We start from the raw sequence: 21,285 nt of genomic DNA on the forward strand, positions 1-21,285 counted from the left end.
TTGGTATGTGTTCAAAAGGAGCATATGCTGATTATTTGCATTCAGTGTCTTCTACTAGTGGCCACTGACTAAACTAGCTAACTTATTCACTAAGCCTATTCAGGAATCTAGGCGATCTGAGCTCGTCACACGCGATCGTCACTTTCTCACTTATGGCAAGCCCAGCACTAGCGGTGGACATTCTGTCAGTATAGCTTTTACTATATTAGATTTTCCACACCATTTGCAGACATCTTTGTGTTTTAATAATAGTAGTCAAGCATATCACATTAAAAAATGAGCCTTTATGGTATCCTTTTTTTTAATGAGTCCTGAAGGGGATAGGTATGGCTGCTCCTGCTTTCATACCATGAGGGCATATGCTGATTAGCATGCTGTTGTAGCTTTCTTGGACAATCCAGTAGACTACAACTTTCTGCTTCATAACTCGCTCTCATCACTTTCAGGCTCATAGAAAAGCTGAAGAAGAGCAAACAAAGCTTGAAAATGTCACTGAGGAATTGCGAAGACATCTGGAGAAGCAAGCTAGCGAAGAACAAGTAAGGCTGTCTTTTTTGCTGTATTAGTAGTGTCAGTATTCGTGCACAAATAATGTCCTGACCTCCATTTCAAATTACGGTTGACTTCTGTTAATTCGACCCAGATGGGACTGAAGAAATTGATTGAATTATGCGGCAAGTTGGGTTAAACAAGATGCAGATAAAACGTCAAAACACACCGCTGATTCATTTGGCAGTTCTTGCCCGATTCTGACGCGCCCCCGAATCAAGCGCGTGCTTGCTTTCCATGTGTCGAACTAAAAAGCTAATTAGAGATAACATGAACGCTTCTAAACGAAGCAGAAATCGAACGCAAACCCGACTTTTATTTTTTTTTTTTAATGGGCAAGGATACATGTTGCACAGTGGCAGTTAGTTTTCTTAAGTCAGCTTCGCCGCACTGTTTGAAAGTCAGCTTTGGCGCTGTACGGCTGCGTTATGCGGCAAAGCATATAAATGTCTGGGACACAGTTTTTGATTCAGTTTTCTAGGGCAAAAAAAAGGCCTGTGTTACAATCGTGTGAATACCGTGATCAGGAATTCGGCGAGCTACTTATATTGCTGGAAAATCTTCCTAGGCCATGCCAGAAATATGCATTTTTGATGGGATATTAATGTGTGTTCAACAAATTCAGTCCCCTTAGCTCTGGAAAAACAGCCACTACCACTAATGGGGTTGCTGTTGGGATCACCTTAGAAGTCGGGCATGTGCATGCCGACTGGTCAAATTCTAATTATCCAACGAAGTCCAATTTTAGGATCGAAATAACAAAAGTTTGGATCATTAGAAATGTATAGACGTCAGCTTGGACTTTCAGTTGGAATTGAATTTTAAAAAATAAAATTAATCTGTATTGAATTAATAAAAGTCTGGTGTATTTCATGGTCACAAAAATGCAGAGCAGATAAACCAACCTGAAGATGTTTATAATGAGGTGTTGGTCGGGCGTGCTCTGTTCTCTGGTGCTCAGTGCCTGTGTCTAAAACATTGAACAAACTCTGGTGCAGGTACCTTTCTGTATCCTGTGTTGCATTAGTTATTGATAACACTGAATCTGAAAATTTTCTAGTGGTCTTGATTTTGGCATAAGTGTTCTTTGAGAGATGTACTGTTGTTCACAGCTGCATATATATATGTGTCTTGTGTGTGTGTTTGTGTTTGCATGTCTCAGTATTCCCTTGATGCATTTTTTTTCTTGAGTTGTACATAAACAAGCTATGCCACATGTTAACACATTATGTGCGGCACTGAATATGACCAGTGTCCCTGATTACAAATAAGAAAATGTGCACATCAGGCCTTCGTGCATAAAACTGCATACAATGGCAATTTAAATTTTTACAGAAAGCAATATAAAGCACAATCACCAGCACACAGCAAAGCTCCAAAAACAATCTTATTCTTCATGTTCAGTCATGAAGTGTCTGGCACAAACTGCCAGACACTAATCTCTTCTCTTAGTTGAAGGACGTTGTGGCTACACTGCAGTGCAGTTAGCATTGCCACAAAGCCACATCACAGGGCCAAATTTGTGAAGTGACATTCACTCTCACTTCATGCTTACAATTTTTTAATTGTTCAAGCCAGTATTAGGCACAAGAATGTGGTAAAAGCACATTCAAGAGGTCTTTCTTCTTTGCAACTCGCTTTTGTTTCAGGGTACAGCGCAGAGGATTGTGCAGCTTCAGCAGGAGCTACGTTACCTGACAGCAAAGGAGAAAGAAGTGCGAGAGAATTTTGAGCAGCTCAAAAACAGGCTTCAGCAGGTCTGTTTATGAATGCCTTAGCATCATGCAATCACTTTCCCTCTTTCCATCTGAACTTTGCGAATGCGAACTATATCTTGCATAACGTTAAGTGGGCAAGATCACCACCTGTGGCTTGCGTGCAGTGTACAACAGGGCACAACCTGCTTAATCTGCTTTTGCAGTATTTTCACACTACAAGGGATTTTCCCTACATTTGCACTGGATGTACTTCAGGGATCGTGCCTTGAGTTATAAAATGTACTTGGTCTACGGATCAATACTGCCTGTGTGTCCTAAGGTATGAGGTCAGTTGTTAATTTTTCTGTGCGACACTGGTCTCAACACCCATGCACGTAGATTTAGGTGCAGATTTAGGTGCACGTTAAAGAACCCCTGGCGATCCAAATTATTCCAGTCTTCTACTACGGTGTGCCTCATAATCAAATCATGGTTTTGGCAGGTAAAACCCCACAATTTTTTTAAACACTGGTCTCAAAATAATTGCATATGGTCTGTCATGTGCCCTGTGCTGTGATTTTGTATGTTATTGCTTTCACCTAGATTAGCATCCTAGGCATGACACCAGACAAACCTTTTCAGTTATGATTAAAGAGCTTCTCTCTCTCTCTGTCTTCCTTGGCCAACTGTTAGCCAAAGCTCTAGCCATGGTGCTGTGGTGGCTTTGTGCTAGCACTCGGGCATTTTTCTGTCTAGCTGCTGGTTTCCTTTCCCTGCCATGCCTGTCACCCTTCAATGGGACAAAACGGGAAAGTACTTGCTTAGATTTTATGTGCATGGTTTTAAATCCTGCTTTGCAAAAATTAATTCCAAGCATGCCAATAATGATACCTCTGATTGTGCAGCATTAGGACTTAGAATCCAAATGATTATATTTATATTACTTTATTGGTATCCTCAAAATAACGCCCAGTGCATTAAAAAAAACTAAATGTGAGTCTTTTGGCTTTAAGCATAACATTAGTAGCGTTTTGAAACCTTTGCAAGAATAATGTTGGTTTTTCTTATTCATTTTTTTTCAATATAGGTCCACCTTGTTGAATTCATAGTTTTCATGGATTAAAATCACCTCACAAAAACTGAATTCTGGCTATGCCTGCTTCCAGTTAAATATTTATACATTACATTGACCAATACTCACCTGTTCAAATATTTTTGCTTGTTAGCTTATGGCTGTACCCACTCCGTTAGCCCAGTCACTATGATGTTCCGTTATGAGCTCGAGGTCATGGGTTCAATTCCGGCTGCAATCGCTGAATTTTGATGGCGAGGAAATGCAAGAACATATGTGTACTTAGATTTAGGTGCATGCTAAAGAAACCAGGGTGGTATTGAAATTAGTCCAGGGTCCCCTGCCATTGCATGCCTAATAATCGTATTGAGGTTATTAGATGCAAAACCCTAGAATTTAACTTCAGAATTTTTTCTTTTCTCATGCTGTGTTCTTTTTTTTTGGTCATGGTAACAGTGGCATGAGAGAGGTGACCACAAATGCTGGCATGGTTTTGGTCATTTCGTTGGAAGTGGCAAAAAAAATTATGCTGCAAACTTAGTGGAATCTACTGGATCATTCTTGGCTATTACAGTGTTGTTTGTTCTTGAAAAAAAAATTCTGAACCAAGGATATAGCTTTTGGGTGTGCCAAATATCTGGCCTTTGACTTTCCAAAGCTTACAGAGTAGGCTAGATAAAATTACAGTACCTATTGGCAGTTTATTTCTAGAGACAAAGAGTGGCGATGGCTTCTGCCCCTTGGCCCCTCTTTGCTATTGTTTCTGCCAGCTTTTCGAGCAGACTGAGCAAGTTTCTTCAAAAAAATGCGAAGCCTACTGGAGGCCTCTGGGTGGATAACAGCTCTATGTTTTTAAATACCTCCTAAAGAAGGCTCCAACATTTATGTTCTTATAGTCGGATACAACTTTAGAAAAAAGGGGAGGCCCCGCCCAGATGACCGAAGCGGCGAAGTCACCGGCCGTCCGGCGCATGACGTCGTTCCAGAATGCGCGCCCATTGGTGCACCCGCCTCGGAGGAGTAAACGCCCCCTTTTTTCTAAAGTTGTATCCGACTATAGTAACTAAGTCGTGGTGATTAAATAACCAACTCTCTCATTACCTTATGGTCACAATGTCAATACAGGGTTTGTAAAGCACATTTGAAAACTTCACTTGCGTTTGTTTGCAGCTTGCTACCATTTGTATCGCTCTTTTTGCCATGCCCGAAATAAGTCCTGCAAACTGCTTAAAAAGCTTCCGCAGTCCATTGCTTCCATGCCACAGTGGCTTTCCTTCAAGCATGAAAAAAAATACTATGAACGGTAGTGCATCACTAACTGAAAGGGACGGTTTTTCTATTTTTCTCAGCAAACCTTATTGCTGACATTATGATTATAGAACTAATGAAAAAAATTAAGCAGTTAGTCACTACTTGGTAACAAGAACACAATGAATACTGGAGGCTTCTTTTGAAAGCTGCCAACAACATACTGGTAGTTTTGGTAGTAATTTATTCCCAGAACGCTGTGTTTATTGCTCTTTTTTTTTTTTTACTTGTTCTATGTCAACTGGGACACTTGATATACTGGTCAGGCATCTTGAATCTAGCTGTATGTGCTTGAGTTCATTAAAACTTCTTTCTGGGCGAGTTGGTGCATACTTGACATAAAACTGTTTACAGCGCAAACACATGCAACCACAAAGTAAGGGACAGGACACAAGCGCTTGTGTCCTGTCCCTTACTTTGTGGTTGCATGTGTTTGCGCTGTAAACAGTTTTATGTCATTTATGTCATGCTTGAGTTCGCATCTTCTTAATCAGCACATTGTGTTGTTTTTCTATAGGTGCTTTTGGTAGAGCACTTTGTCAGCACTTTATGGCGGCCCTTTTCTTATTCTTTTTTGTTTTCCTCTGATGTACAGGAGCGAGTGTATGTGCTGAGCAAACTTGAGACAGAGCAGTCGCGCCTCTATGATGAGATCAAGAGCCTCGAGATGAAGGAGCAGGACTTGAAGGATGCTATCGCCAAGCAGCAGCAGGAGCTGGCCCGTGTGGAAGAAGAGGTCAGCCAGAAGAAAGATGAATACTCGTCTCAGGTGTGTGTTTTTCAGCCTTCTATCTTTTTTAGCACAAAATAAAGGTCTTAGGTAGCAAAAACACACACAAAAAAAAAATACTGGCATGCCTGAGAATGGCCCAGATTACCGTATGCACTCATATAAGGGCCGCGTGTTTTTTCACAGTCTTGACAAGGTGCAGCCCCGACACAGAAGTGGTCAAATCAGTCCAACTTTTCCAGTCATGCTTGATCCATGTGCGTGCATGATCCACGTGATCCTTGTGTAACAAAATAGCATTGCTTTCACAATGCATGCATTTGTTCTCGCATCACATCACACACCGGTTGCCTCTGTAGTGTTTAACAGCGTCACTGTGGTCGCTACTGAGGCTCATCTCGGCAACAGAATCTCAGATGTGCCTGCGACTTGAAAGCATTTCAGAGCAATGCCAAATGACACCATAGTCCACAGTCCACACACTCGGAAACAAAGAAAACAAGCTGCAGTTACACTTATCAGTTCACATTGTACGTATAGTAAATTTTGTATTGTCAAGATATGAATGGAGATGTTACACGAGTGCAGTCCTTACCCAATTGTATACAGTAATTTACTACAAAAGCTTTTCTGTGAGCCAATTTTTGTTTTGTTTCTCGTGAGGTGTGTTGTGTCAAGACTTGAAGCAGTCACATTGGAGCAGGACATCACACTTTGCCACTTGCTGTGGCCCGCCCAGTCATCTGTTATGCTGCTACATCATGCCCTGTTATGAGTAGCAGCAGGGCATTTAGCAGCACATTTCGCCTTATAAAATTTCGGATAAGTGCACTGTATTGTAAATCAATAATGGTGCGCAAAGCGAGTTTAGACTTCATTGTGGTGTATAAAATGGCAAGTTCATTCAAGATGATGAGGTTAAGGTTGCTTCACCTGTGAATAACATGACCAACATAATCTTTATTTATTTATTTATTTATTTAAATATACTACCATCTTGCATAGCAAGATATTGCAGGAGTGAGTGCATACATATGTCAATCAATTGAAGAATACATTTGAGTGGCAAAAAAGAAAACAAACAGTATAAGAAACAATATCAGGAAAAGCTAGTTGATTAATGTACATAATTAGGTAATAAGTTAATAAAGTGAATAAATAGGTAATAAGTAAATGTGCTCTTGCAAAGACTGTATTCTTGTGTACCTCAAGCACAAGTCCTCCTTCAAAACTAAACATTGCTTTTGCATTTTTTAATGCAATAACGAAAGTGTTAATGGTACTCTGCAGCTTCATTACTTATTAGATTAGTAGTGCTTCCTTTGTTTCCGAGTGCCACACACCATGAAGCCAGGTGGTCTATCGATGTAGAAAACACGCAAAAAAGAAAACTTGAATTTTTGGGAAACTTTTTAAGCCCCCTTGCAGAGTGATGTAATTGTGAGAGAAAGTGCATGAACTAAAGAAATGGACAGTATACAATATTCTTCATCTTAATTTCTGAGCAAAGCTCTGTTACAGTCAAAAATTCTCAAATTGTCCAGCTTCGTTGGAAATTCCAGGTGTAGAGTGTTGTTTTCTAAGAGCAAGATGGGGACAAGGAAGCCTGTTCTTGTTCAACAATTCCACCTGATGTTACAATCTGTCTTTCACTTCTCACTTAAGGATTCTGTTCTTATTTAGGAGCTCAAAATCGATATATTGCGATATTCTAACAGTTGGCCAGAAGTTAACAAACCACTATGGGCTCTCTGTTTTTTTGCCTATCACACAGACGAATCTCCTACAGGATGAGATACATCTTCTGAAGGACGAGCTCGTACTTTCGACTACCCAAGCTTCAGAGAACTGGCGCTCCCTCCTGTCGCTTATCTCCGGCGCCCGCGATGACCTTCCCCTTCCCAAGAACACCGGTGATTTGGAGAACATCGTCGAGAGCATCCGTCAGCAGCTTGCCGACAAGAAACATGCCCAACTGGCCGAGATCCACGAAGAGCGGCAAAGCATCGCTGGGCAAATCGAAGCCTTGGCAGAGAAGCAGAAGTTGTTGCAGAGCTTTGCCGATGAAGCATCACCAGATGAAGATGGCTCAGGTGACCGGGAAGGCCGTGAAAGGAAAGGCCATGGCAGAAGAACTTCTGGAGAAGCGTCCTCCAATGAAAAGGGTGGCGGCGCGGACAAACTCTCGTCGGATGAGTCAGACAGCGAGGAAGTGAGCACTCTTGTGAAGGGAAGGCTTGCTTTCGTGGGTGAAGAAGTGCGCAAACTTCAGGAAGAGGAGCAGGCACTGGGCAGGAAAGAAGAGGACGTGGAAGTTGGCTGGCGGCATAACCTCGACACACTGGACTCGCTGCTTCCATTGCTCGAGTCCATGGTTGAGGACCTGGACAAGCTGGAAGGTTGGTTGTTTGATTTGACAGCAGAGCTATGGCTCCATTAGCTTAGTAACTATGACATTGCACTGCTGAGCTTGGTCGCAGGTTCAGGCCCGGCCGTGACGGCCACATTAGATGGAGGCAAAAAAAATAATAACTAATAAAAATAAAGATTAGAAAAAACACTTGTGTAAATAGATTTAGATGCATGCTAAAGAACACCAGGGGGTCAAAATTAATCTGGAATCTCCCACTGTGGCTTGGCTTATGATCAGATTGTGGTTTTAGCACAGAAAACTCTAGAATTCTTTTTTTTTTTTATGCATGAAGGCAAGCACAATACACACAGAAGCAAGACAAGGTGAAATGTGCTTTGTCCTGTCTCCTTATGCTTTTCTTAACTGTCATTTATTTTGTGCATTGTGCTTCATTATGAGCAAACCAGCACAAAAAAATGTCTTATGTTTTTTACTTTTTTTTTTACATTCTAGGAAGGTGAGCAGTGCGGGAAACGACAGTGCGTGAGCAGTGCACATAGATGCTTTTGTGTATTGTTGATTAAATGGGAGCAAGTTGGTGAAATTATTGTAGCTAGCTGAATAAGATCAAGAGCTGAAAATGTTTCACTTGCTTTTTTTTCTCTCAAGGTTGTTTTCTATTTGCTTTGTTAAACGCGTTCACTAGATGTACCACAATCATTCCCAGGGTCTAGAGTGTGTTGTGGCTTTCTACATCCAAAGGAACGAACATTTATTTTTTCACGCAATGATGGGCCACAAAATGTTTTGCAACATACTTTTGAACAGAAAACTTTGCAGCTTAGTGTTCAGCTGACAGGTGATATGTTACAGGTGGCTTGGAATGTAGCATGTACTTGTGGGTGACGTGAAATGTTCATTAGTAGACACTGCAATTAAACGACGTGCTTGAGAGACTTGATGTGCTTATGGACTTTTCCATTGAGGCATGACAACATCCTTCGCTGGGCTGTTGCATGTGGACGTAAAAACACATGCTGCCACTCTTTATTGTAATGTTCCGGACCAAATCATGCAGCCACTCGCATAGCTCTCATTAGAAAAAATTCTCAGTTACATGCCTCTGTACAGTGGGGTACCATCATGCAGTGTTGACAAAAGCTGCCAATGAAAACATACAGACATGCTGCTGCTCATTATTTGACACTTTCAACAATAGCCAAGGTAGCTAAATTTTGGAAACCTGCACCAAGGCCAAGGGGCGTCCATAACGTTTGTATTATTTGTGCCATAAGTATTGAACAGGCGTATACAATAGACATCAAAATGAGCACACAGCTCTCTAGTTTTAGCAGAATATAAAAATTTTGTTCTGTTTAGCACTTTGGAACACCTTTAGGGCATCAAACCAAAAATGGCAGTGTCCATTGGAAATGTTGGTTGAAGCACGAGCAGTGATCTGCTTTCGCCATTCGAACGGGCTCAATGTCGGAGATTCATGTCAAGCTGGTGGTGGTTTGTGGTGATAGTCACCGCACACTGCTGCCAGCCATTTTTGTTTTGGTGTCCTAGCGGTGTTTCATGATACTATAAGAACACAATCTTTATATTCTGATAAAACTAGACACTTGCACTCATTTTGATGCCTATTGTGTACACCTGTTTCAAATTTGTGGTACCAATAACAGGAACTTTATAAACACTCTTCATATTAATTCTGTCTTAGATGAATATCATCCCTTTAAAATTAGTGGGAAAATTTTTACTAGAACAATTTTTAAGCATCCTTCTGCAGTGTAAATTGGTGTAGGCATAAATGTAAGTTCACTGCCAATGCAGGCACAACCTCCTGTGTTACAGGAAAGATATTGGCTGAAACAGGAACACTGTTGGTATTATGTGTAGTGCTGATATCAGCGACAAGGTGAAGAGGTAATGGAAGCCTGCCCTAGCCTCGGGATTCAACTTCCTTTCACAGTATGCCTTGCAAGCATGTTAGCTACAAGACCTCAACACCACGATGAATCATGCCAAGACTACTAATGATGTATGACCAAATCACACATTTTTCTATATGTACCAGCACAACTAATATGTAGCTGAAAAGAATTGCCACTTAATCGAACAGTCCTTCTAAGTTGCTTAAACTCTTCACTGAAACATTCATGATGTTCTCGCTCCTATATATACGTTTTTCCTTCTTTTTAGGTTGCATATCAGAAAAGGAACAAGACGTCGCCGACATCGAGAGTTCTGTGAACCAGTGTGACAGCAAACTGTCACACTGTCACACCGAGAAAGAAAACCTGGAACAGCAGCTCCAGAAGGTTATTACTTGCTCTTACAGTTATATGCATTCAAGGAGGATAATGGCTATGTAGCACTGTTTGCAGCCTTCCTGCAATAGAACCCTCATTGACACAATATGCACGGGAACATAAAAAGACGCATGTTAAGAGCTGATAGAGCACAATACCAAGGAACCCAGGATCATATTGTCTTCGCACCGGAATCATGCAAATGTGATGTAGCATTTGGGAAAGACTTGTCTTTATTTATTTATTTATTTATTTGCAGGTGAACAAAAGTGTAAAAAAAAAAACAAAGCACCACATCAAATTCACACTGTTAACAGAAACATTTATAAGTCCAAGTAACGACAGCTAATATATTTGAGATGCCATAACCAGCAGGGTATGACATACATGACATAAAAATGAATGACTCAGTGAATGACTAGATCATGACATCATAAGTGCCACTACAAGAGTGACTGCAGTACATATTCAAAACCACTTTCACATTGTCTTGCAAAAACATACTCAAGTAGTGCATTCTATTCAATGATTGTACAGCGGAAGAAAGAAAGGTGCTATAACTCGGAATCCATCAAAAGGGTTGTGCTGTATAAGCTGAGTCAGGATCCACATTTTGTGGACCAAGTAGGTTACATTTAAAGCAAAGCTTTCTTTGGCTCTTCACACCTGTTTTGTGGGGATAGCTGTCTGGCCCAGTAAACTTAGCAGACCCTGGAAGCATTGTAATCAAAGGTGGTGACTTGGTAGACCGATCCTGATAACACTGCACAATAGGCTTCTTTGCAAGGATTTTGATGTGGCTTGTAAAGTGGGCTGATCCTTGAGGCATTGCAGCATCGCACCACCAACATGCTCCCTGGCATTAACTAATGGAGCAATCCAATAACTGTCCCCATCAGAATATTTGGCAGATCTACCGGGAAGCTATTGCTTGGCTCGGACAGTCCTTTTTGAATGGTTTTTTGTCCAGTATCTAGACTTTGTGGACAAGTCAGTCATACCATGAGCAGGGGCTTTGCAAGCAAGAATATAAAACACAAGAGACAATTGGAAAATATTTTTCAACTTCATGTGGCACCTACATTATAGATTCTGGCATCATCATGGTGCCACCAGTAGTTGCCTATCATTAAGGATAAAATACTACATTGAAAATTAAACGGGGAACTCAAGCTAGTAACTTTTGTGAAGATGTAGCGACAAAAAATAGCTATAAGCATGAAGGTGCTTTGAATTCCATGCCATTGGGCATTTTGCTTTGTTGTAATTAAAGGGACACTGAAACGCTTTTTATCAAAGTTGTGAAAAAGCACTTCACGCTAAATAAAAATGTTAGTAATATTTTGCAGCAGAAAGTATTTGAATGCGTTCCGTAGAGGCGGAGGTTTTAGCAAACTTAGATCGCTCTTTATTACCTCTGCGGTGCTTCCAATCCTTCTTCAACGACATGTACTGTGGAGGCTATAGAACATAGATCGAGTCGAATATTCGAAAGTTTTCGACTCGAATGCAAATATTAAAAACATAATACCTGATAATATTCGAAATTTTCAAATATTTGCACACCTCTACCAGAAACACAACTATATTTTGCAGCAAAAAGTATTTGAATGTGTTCAGTAGAGGCGGAGGTATTAGCGAACATAGATCGCTCTTTATCCCCTCCGTGGTGCTTCCACTCCTTCTTCAACGACTTGTACTGTGGAGGCTATGTCGGGGCAGGGTGGTACCTGTAGCACTCTGCCCGCTGAACATCATGGTGTCACGCAGTTTAAAATTAGTTTTGGCCGTGCACGTAGACGCCTTTACTTTTGGTTTTGGCGTGCTAAGCTCAGAGGCTGTCCCTCAGCTTGCAGTTAAGTTGACATAGAGTTCATATGGTAGTTGTCAGCAAAAGTTCAGCAACGCCATGATATTGCGCTGCAGAGGCACCGGCAAAACTCGAGCAGATGACGGCCACCGATTACCGGAGACTAGGGGTGTGCGAATATCAAAATTTTCTAGTACGAATTGAATACGAATACTTAGCATTGAATATTGTATCGAATATAGAATAATGATATGCACATGCATTTATTAGCAAGTTGGTTTACTTTAACATGTTGGAACATTGCAATTACGTTGTTATTAGTATAGAAGTTAAACTTGTAAGCCGGTATACTAAAAGATTGTATATTTGGCTCATGTTAGCTTTGGAAAATTGAAAAATTTCTGCTAGTATGTTTTTGCCAACCTGTGCCTTATTATACCTCATCAATTTCCCGTAAACTCGGAGGCATTGACCCTGTACCAGTCGTCACTCATCACATTTTCCGTCAAGCAATAAGCTCAGGATTGGGGGTGGAACCTGCAAATAAGTGCACCCTCGCTGTTCACGAACCCGTGCCCCCTTGTTGCTGAGAGGTGGCTCTTTTGCAAAGCTTAGGCATCTAGGGGTAAGCATGTTTTACAGGCAAAATTTCGCCAGCAGCATGAAATTATTGCAAAATTCAGCACAAGATCAGACACACTTTCTTAGATTAGACAGAAATAAACGCTAAGAACCATGTTTGCTCCTGCACAGCCAGCAATATATTCCATAGGTTTCAAATATTCATATCCAGTTGAATATTCAAAAGTTTTCGACTCGAATGCGAATATTAAAAATATAATACCAGATATTTCAAATGTTCGCACACCTCTACCAGAAACACAACTGAATTCTTATGTCGACACTTTGAGCACAGGGGTATTTCACAATTTTTTAATACATAAGGTATCACAAACATCGTTACCATTGCAGACACTTTTGTGGCCTTGGTATAGCTAGTATTGCTCAATACGTTTTTGCTCATCTAGCAAATAGTTGCATGAGGACTTCATGGCATTGTCATGTGCAGTTTCAATGGCGGGGGTTTGACAAAGCTCTAAGAAGCATGATCAATCTTTACAGCAACATTCTACGTTCCCTGCTGCGTAGAAATTAGTTATATCGGGCTCAGTTGTTCACGGAAGCATTGTCTCGCATCTATTATGATTTATTTACCGTGCTCAGAAAGTGTTGCAGGGCCTATAAGAAATTCAGAAAGTGCAATAAAAAGATGCAGACAAGACATTGCCAGCACTCATATCATCTGGCAGTGGGGCCGAAATTGTATTAGTGACACATCTTTTAACCTAACAAAGAACAAGAATAGGTTGCTTGAAAGGCTTATATGACAAGTTCTTTACCTCTCTTAAAGAAAAAGCCAGCTGAGTTTAGTTTTTAAACCCTTAACCGCCATGACAAATTTCAAAATATTCTTAAAAGTGTGGAATTAATTTTAGACCTGTATGTTTTACGTTAATTTTTTCCAAACATTTTGATACCAGGAATGCTCGCTGTATTTTTACTGATCTTGTTGAAGAAAAAAGCAAAAGCCAGTATGTATTATTTATTTGTCAAAATTGCAATAAACCGCACATATACTTACGTGAAAAAATTGCGGAACATTCACAAGTTACCTCGTCATCGTCAGTTAAGGGGTTAAACCCCTGTAGGCATTTTTGCTTTGCATTTGCAAACCAAACACTGTTTCCTTACTGCTTCCAAAACGTGTTGGTTTTTTGTGAGCACCAGTGCTGTTCCCTGTCTTGCAAGTGTGTCTTTTTGATTTCTTAAAAAGCAAGCATGCAATGCTGGGCTGGTTGGCTCAATGTGGCTTTAAGGGCAAAATAGCACAGGAAAGACAATAAGAATAAACGCACCATAGGGGCAAAATCAAGCAAGCATCACTTTCTGAATGTTTGCTTTGCCTCCTACGTCACTGAGCAGGCGTTGTTCAATTGGCACTCCTACCTTGCCATGTTGAAGACCTCTGACGAAAGCACAGTTTCGGCTAATCATGAGAGCACAAAAAACGAGGTCCTTGTGCAATCTCACCACAGCACTCTGGGGTGTGTGTACATTCCTTCTGTCTGTCTTTGTTTCTTCCTCTGTTTAATCTTCAAAAACACCTGATTCTAAAAAACACCTGTTTGGAAGCACATGTGTGTGTTCTTGTGTGTCTCTGTTCTTGTGTTCCATTTTCACACTTTATGATGTAAAATGCATATTCTTTTTCATTCTTGTTCTTGGTTATTTTATATGATTGGCCATGCTCCATAAGCCTCCAACAAAGTGAATTGAAAGTTTTCACAAATATGCCGACAACTCGGTAATATGCAGGTGCAAGATCGCAAAGTGGATGCTGACACGGAACAGAAAGAGCTCAAGACATCGCTGAACAGCCTCGATGACAAGATGGCATTTCTGGCACAGCAGGAAGAAGACATACTGAGCACGTTGAAGAACAAGCGACAGCGGTCAGTCACTGAGCTTTCATCACTTACGCATAATGACTTGAAGAGCAAACAGGTGTTGTCAATATTCTAGTTGGGATAAAGAGGAAGAAGTGGCGTTGGGTAAGCCATGTAATGATAAATAGAGAATGGGTGCCAAGGGAAGGGAAGTGCAGCCGGGGATGGCTGGGTTAGGTGGCATGATGAAATTGGGGAATATGCAGACTTAAGATGCCACAAGCTGGCGCGAATGGGTAATTGAAGATGCTGGGAAGAGGCCTTCATCCCGCAGTGCACATAAAAATAGGCTGATGATGATAGTCGCTTTTTTAAGGTCAGCGCTGGCCTGCTGCGTAAATTTCAATATATTCTTGTGAGTGCAGTGTGGCGTGCAATGTAAATTTTTCCTGTATATTCCCACAACGCATGCAACACCGATATTAAAGCAGCTCCATCAGCACAGGGGAAAGACTGAAAGGTTTGTGGCACAATGGTGTTTTCTTGTGTTGGTTTTTAATATTCATGTTTTTAGTTGCAATGCCGGAAGACGATGTGCTTATTTTTTTCAATAAATTTTATAATTTTCAACCTAGTGACCCTATTAATCTCATGCTGGTTTTTCACTGAGCCTACCTTGTTAGAATCTCCACAACATTTACTGATGGTGCTGAACCTTGAATATCTTTTTTCCTCTCTTGGAAGTGTACAACTCAACTTTGCTCTGTAATGCCCACTCCTGCCTGGATTCTGTCAATCAGACAGATAATAACAAATAAAATAAATAACTTGCATACAATAGTTGTAAAGCTGTCATGATTGCAGGGTTGGACTCAAGGCTAGGAATTCTCACTCACGAGTTTGGCCTACATATACATATATTTGTGTGGCATTACTTTTCAACGTAAAGAGGACAACATGCAAGACACACAAAGAAGAAAAAGAATGGGTATCTTCACACATATAGCCAATTGCTATGCATAGTTCACATGCCATTTACAACCCTCACTTAAGAATAAGAAAGGTCTGCACAAAATTATACAGTTAAAAAGCAGAACAATTTTTACATCTCTTCAAAAATTAAAGTATAAACCCCATGTAAGTGAAACATGGCCACTCAGAGTAGCAGTGAGGATGTGCACTTCACCTGCATTGCAATGAAAAACGCGAAAGCTATTATACCTAGTTTGCTTTGCACAGTAATGACTTCAGCATATCAGAGGTGTCAAAGTTTGTGTCAATTTTTGTTTTTTCCCTTGAGCTCTCAGTGTCTGTTACACATGCAAAATTACAGCAGCAGCTCTAAGGGTTGCCCAAAGCATTGTTGTTGTGACTTGCTGTTTTTTTCATCCGCATGGCTGCTTGTACCTCGTGAACCATTTAACAGGCCATGTATATAGATGAGAAATGCACTGTTGCAGAGTTGAAGAAGAGCTGTCCAAGTTCAGCAATGGTAATGACCCGCTGATTGATGCTCTTGGCAATGGCAGCCAGCTGTCATCCCCTGCACACAACGAAAGCTATCTTCTGTCGTGCTCCGACAACCTCGGACCTCTGACGTCTTCTCCCATATCCAACAAATTGCATCACAGTAGCTGGGTGAGTAGGGCTGGGCGCGTGAGGTCCTGCTGCTGTTGTCATCGACCAATTGTGGCTCCAAAAAGAAAAATAATATTAGATTGTGCATATAGAATGAGGTGCAAATATGAGGTGCTTCTCATGTTAATTGTGAGCCACCTTAGAAAGACAGAAAGCTGAGCTAGTGGGTAAGGATTCATTATGCAAAAAAGAGGTAAGACATGCAGACAGGACACAAGAGTAGAGAAGTGAACAACATGAACGCCGACTATCAACTGAAAGGAGCACTGAGGTGAAAAAAGAAAGAAGACACAAAACTCATCTGCGCAAGCTCGGGAATAGTATCGCCACGTGTCAGTCGAGTACATGTGCTGGTCTACCCATTCTTTCTTTTTTCGCCTCAGTGCTTCCTTTAGTTGATAGTCGGCGTTCGTGTTGTCCACTTTCTACTCTTGTGTCCTGTCTGCACGCCTCACCTCTTTTTTGCATAATGTGAGCCACCATCTAATAATAATAACATGCAAGTTTTGTGTACCAACGCTTCATCATGGCCGTGAGGCACACAGGGAAAAAAAATATTGCCGACCAGGACTGGCAGCTGGGAGCAAATCAAAGCAAATGAAGTTGGGGTTGATGTTAACTTTATTTTTTATTATTATTGTTTCAGGATCTATCTGGTCTCGAGGAAAAGTACTTGGTCATTGAGAAGGAGCTTGAGGAACGACGGAAAGCCTTTGATTCTGAGCGGGGAGAAGCTGACAATGTCTGCCTGAAGCAGCTCAGGGAGATGGAATTCAAGCATCAGGAGGAGTGAGTGAATGGGATCCCGATATCATTGCCGTTATCGCTTCATTTATGGGCACTTGACTGGATGTCGCAGAGGGATGTAGTCAGCCATCAAACATGTGAGATCAGCAGCTGATGGCAAGACATAGTTGTCGTAGTTAATGATGGAAGTTGGCGACAAAAAAATTCTGTGTGCACATATTGGGTACTTTGTACACATAAATTTTAGTTGCCAAGTCATTTCTGTGGGATTCCACTAGGTGAAAGCTTTTGAAAAAATAAATTCCAGTTGTTAGCAGGATGCTGTTCATTTTTTTTTTCTTGTTCTTTTTTTCAGAAAATATTCATTTGTAGTGCCAACTTATTACACATAATTACACATCCTTGGTCAAACTAGCTTTGTACCTCCCAAATAATTATTTTGTATCACATACAAAGAACAATGCAATGCGCAGTTCCTAAAGCATACTGTATAGTACTACATGCCACTTATGGAGAACACATTCTCTTTCAGATTACTGGAGCTCATTAAGGAAAAGGCAGAAGACCTGAAGAGACATAACTCGGGCCTGTATCCACTGCCCTGTGATGGGTATGTCCTGATCCTTTCCTTTTCAGAGGTTGTCATTGTTTTGCCATGCATATACTGTCAGACCTTGATATAATGAACATGGGTATAGGGGATTATCTGGTGTAACAAAGTGAATATAAAATTCCATTGGTCATGCTATATCTTGCTGTTTTTACTGCTACAATAAAACCAAAAAAGCTAGATCTGAGGCAGTATTGGTTACAGCTAAACAAATCTTTTGTCACTCGTAGCTGGAAGTGTGTTCTCTAAATGTCATATATTCAGCAAAAGCAAGTTAAAATGAAACATTCTGAACTGTGTGCACATTTTGGCTTGTGTCTTTGGTTGGCTGGTTCGTGGTCATCAAGCCAGTGCTCTGATCCTGTGTGGTGACACCAACCACATGGTTGCACGTTTATGGCTATGCAAAGTGCATTTTTAATTGAGCATTATTCACATTTGTGTTCCATGCATCAGCATGACAAGCCGCTGGCAAATTCTTAGGTGTAACACTTTCTTTTCTTTAGCATAAATTTAATTGTGATTTCTTCTTGTTTATCCTGCCGAGTAGCAGGTCAGAACATTGATTCAGGCCAACCTCTCAGCTTTTCTCTCCTAATAGATACCTCTCTCTTCTTATTTATTCAGTATCAATGTGTATGCTTATAATGATTGTCTATATATATAACAAAAGCTATTTTTCGTTGATTTTACTTATTTACAGAGGTTCAACTGTCGCACATATTCATTGGTTTTTGTCAGAAGCAAAATTTGTCACTGCATGAAAGAAACCTTACACTAGCAGCCACTTGGTAGACCAAACAGACTTTCTATTATAGGATAGAAGGATTGAAGCATGTCTTGTGGCCACAGAAGTTCATGGGGCTCTATACAGATGTGCAATAAATGATATTGTCCTTATATTGTCCGATATTGTCCAATATTGTCCAATAAACTATAATAGTCCTGACCAGAGGTCAGGACTATTAACTAAGAAATTGAATTAACCGGAATGAAATCAGCAGAAGTCTACGGTACCTGTTTTATAAATGCAATACCATTCTAGTCCTGATGCATAATTACTTTTCGATAGACTCGTTGGTGGATAACATTGGATTTTAAGTGATTTGATATCGCAAAGCACAGAATAATGGTTTACGTGCTCATTTGAAGTTTTCTTTATTGATAATTGGTGTTTGCTTTTCACTAACAGCAATTCTTCCACTCTTCCTGGAAGGAGACAAAACATCACATCTCGATCTTTGGTGAGTTTTGTGTTTGTGTATGTGTTTGTGCATGTTTTTTCTTTGTTAAGGGAGCAGGTAATAGGTATCCTCGATTTGAATGCACTTTCTGCCTTAATTTGAAATTGTTCAACAATCACTTCAATGCAAGTTCTTTGCACTCTTTCCCATGTGGCTTCAAAAGTTTGGGCCGTGTCTTGTGCACTCTTTGTTAGAGGCAACGTGGAACTGTTGTTGTTGAGCATGTGTTGGTGGGCTAGCTGGTTAAGCATGATTACAAAAACGGCGCCGAATAAAACAAACACACGAAGAAGGGAACACGAGACAGCGCCTACGTGCTGTCTCGTGTTCCCTTCTTCGTGTGTTTGTTTTATTCGGCGCCGTTTTTGTAATCATGTTGTTGTTGATTATAAATGCATGGATAGAAATGTTTCCCGTTTTCTTATGAGAAGTATCTGTATAGTTGCCATGGGATCAGCAAAAAGTCACAAGGGTAGATATTTCTCGAAGCACAGATGTTGTTCAACCTTTTTGTACTTTTGCAAACTATGTAGATGCTGAATGGACAAAGTGTTTGAACATGCACATTAGAAAAGTGCCCTGGGCTAGTTGCCTGTTAGATTGCAACATGTGATATGGCATAGCATGAATTCTGTAAGTAATTCTAGTAATAGGACAAAAAATTATCAGGCAGAGGGAAATGCACAAAGTGATGATCTTTTGTCACAGTTGTGTATGATCTTTGCTCATGTCTCTTCACAGCACAGTTCCTTGATAATCAACACTAAAGTCAGAATTTGAGTGAGTTGGTTAAGCATCCTGTGTACAGGAAACAGTGCTACAGGACGAATCAGAATTTACACTGATCATTATTATGATACTGCAGCTTGCGTGCACCGAACAAGGACACAAGATAAAGGTTGAAGTTGAAGTTTATTCATATGCAAAACATAGGTACATAAATGTATTATACAGACGAGGGTCCCTAAGTAATGATACTTTGGGACCCTCGTCTAGGTAACACACAAGTGCTGACTACTTGTGCGCTGATACTGAGTGCACTCTGTGTGCGCTTGTATGGCTCACTTGCCCCCTTCATTTAGCACTAATCCCTGTGAAAATTATGCCTAATATCAAAGTTAAGCCCGAGGTTGCAACAGTGGTGTTATGCAACTGCCCTTAAGAGTCTATTAGGCTGAAACAAGATTAGGCTTATAACATCTGGCAACCTCATCTGCCTCCTTGCAGCCCATTCTCCCAACGCACCCCTACCTGTCATTCGAGCGAGGCACAGAGGAGTGCCCCATCAGGATATCCATTCCATCCTACACGTTGCGAGGAAGTGGATCCAACGCTCACATCGAGTATGAAGTCAAGGTAAAAATTGCTCTTCAAAAATGACTTTGGCTCTTCCCACTTGAAGCAGCTGGTACATTAGTGTGGTGCTTGTTTCAGGTGCATACACATGCCTGCTGGCACAGATTCATTTTACTCTGTCTGTCTTTGGTTAAGCACCCTCACTTTAGCTTTTATCAGGCTTTTCATTGCTGTTAAATGTTTCATGGAAGATTCTGTCATGTTTCCTATTCAGTCCTTTCATGTTCTCATGGCTTTATCTCCTTTATACAGCATCATAAAGATTAAGGAGATGGGAATTAATTTCAGCAAGAGCCTTTTGTCTAACTGTCAGGGGCCGCATAGTGACAGGCTGCAGTGCAGAAATCTTCGTATGTCAAGCATTGGTGATTGTTTAAAGAAACCTGGGGGTCAAAACTAGTCTGGGGCAACCCCCTCCCCTACCCCCCTTTCCCTGCTATAGAATCTTAGACATAAAAGCTGAGAGACATAAAACTTTATCGTCTGACTTTTTTTTTTCTGTCACTGTGTGCTTGTTTCTTTTCCAGGTGGTAGTCATGGATGACAGCTGGACCTTGTATCGGCGATACAAGCGGTTTCGAGAGCTCCATGACTACATGAAGTTAAAGTATGGACAGAAGGTGAGACCTCATGAGAAAGAAGGCCGTGGTTCTTCTCCTTGCAGCAACTTCAGTGCCATTGGTTTTTGACAATTTGCACTGATTAGTGTAGTACGAGGAATGAGGGGAGCACCTTCTCAGTTGTCTTTCACACTTGTGCTTAGTACTAGTATGTTAAGCAAGCCACCCATCATTGATAAATACTGTATAAGTGGCTGGAATTTTGTGAGGATGTAACTTTTGTATTTTTCTCAAGGCCCCTTGTAATTAGCCACCAAGAAACCTGCACTTATTCATTTAACCTTTCATTCAGTGCCACTGCATGCCCTGCAACTTCGTGGAATTTACTGCTGGTGTACTATTCAAAAACCAAATTCAGTGAAAATTGCTAGATTCCAATCTCATAAATAATGCATTGCTTACAGTGTTAGCCAATCACTGACTTGGCACTCATGAAACAAAAAGGCTGCATTCTTGTGTAAGCTTTGGAAATTGACATACAACTGGCATTTAGAAGTGGGCTGTTTTTCTAAATAAATCGTCGTTGGAAGTCATTGTGTGCCTCTCATCTCTGTACTTCTCCTGTGGTTGACCCCAGATAGGACATTTCACAAAGTTTTTTTCTCTCTCCCTCTCCTGTGGTTGTACTGTTTAGTACCAAAGGCGATAACCTCAGTTCGTTGCTGACCACCTCTTGGTATGCTAATTGGTGCAATGTGGCATTGTTGGGCAGTATGATCAAGATTCAAGAAGATACGCATAGTGGTTGGCCTGAGCTAGCAAGGTTATTACCTCAACGCCAAGAAG

The 21,285-nt window shown here is 40.8% G+C and overlaps 1 protein-coding gene across 2 annotated transcripts in view; it reads left to right on the plus strand.

Annotated features, from left to right (window-relative positions):
• Klp98A (kinesin-like protein 98A) overlaps positions 1-21,285 on the plus strand; it is a 63,490-nt gene that overhangs the window by 33,780 nt on the left and 8,425 nt on the right. For both annotated transcript variants that reach the window (XM_065454659.2, XM_065454660.2), the window contains 12 exons: positions 447-539; positions 2,199-2,306; positions 5,222-5,395; positions 7,131-7,755; positions 9,918-10,036; positions 14,214-14,350; positions 15,745-15,922; positions 16,569-16,711; positions 17,202-17,279; positions 18,472-18,523; positions 19,751-19,879; positions 20,407-20,499. In XM_065454659.2, the coding sequence (XP_065310731.2) occupies positions 447-539; positions 2,199-2,306; positions 5,222-5,395; positions 7,131-7,755; positions 9,918-10,036; positions 14,214-14,350; positions 15,745-15,922; positions 16,569-16,711; positions 17,202-17,279; positions 18,472-18,523; positions 19,751-19,879; positions 20,407-20,499 (1,929 nt within the window). The remainder of the gene's footprint in view (positions 1-446; positions 540-2,198; positions 2,307-5,221; positions 5,396-7,130; positions 7,756-9,917; positions 10,037-14,213; positions 14,351-15,744; positions 15,923-16,568; positions 16,712-17,201; positions 17,280-18,471; positions 18,524-19,750; positions 19,880-20,406; positions 20,500-21,285) is intronic.

Source organism: Dermacentor albipictus, chromosome 10 (genome assembly GCF_038994185.2).
Source record: "Dermacentor albipictus isolate Rhodes 1998 colony chromosome 10, USDA_Dalb.pri_finalv2, whole genome shotgun sequence".
NCBI lineage: Eukaryota > Metazoa > Arthropoda > Arachnida > Ixodida > Ixodidae > Dermacentor > Dermacentor albipictus.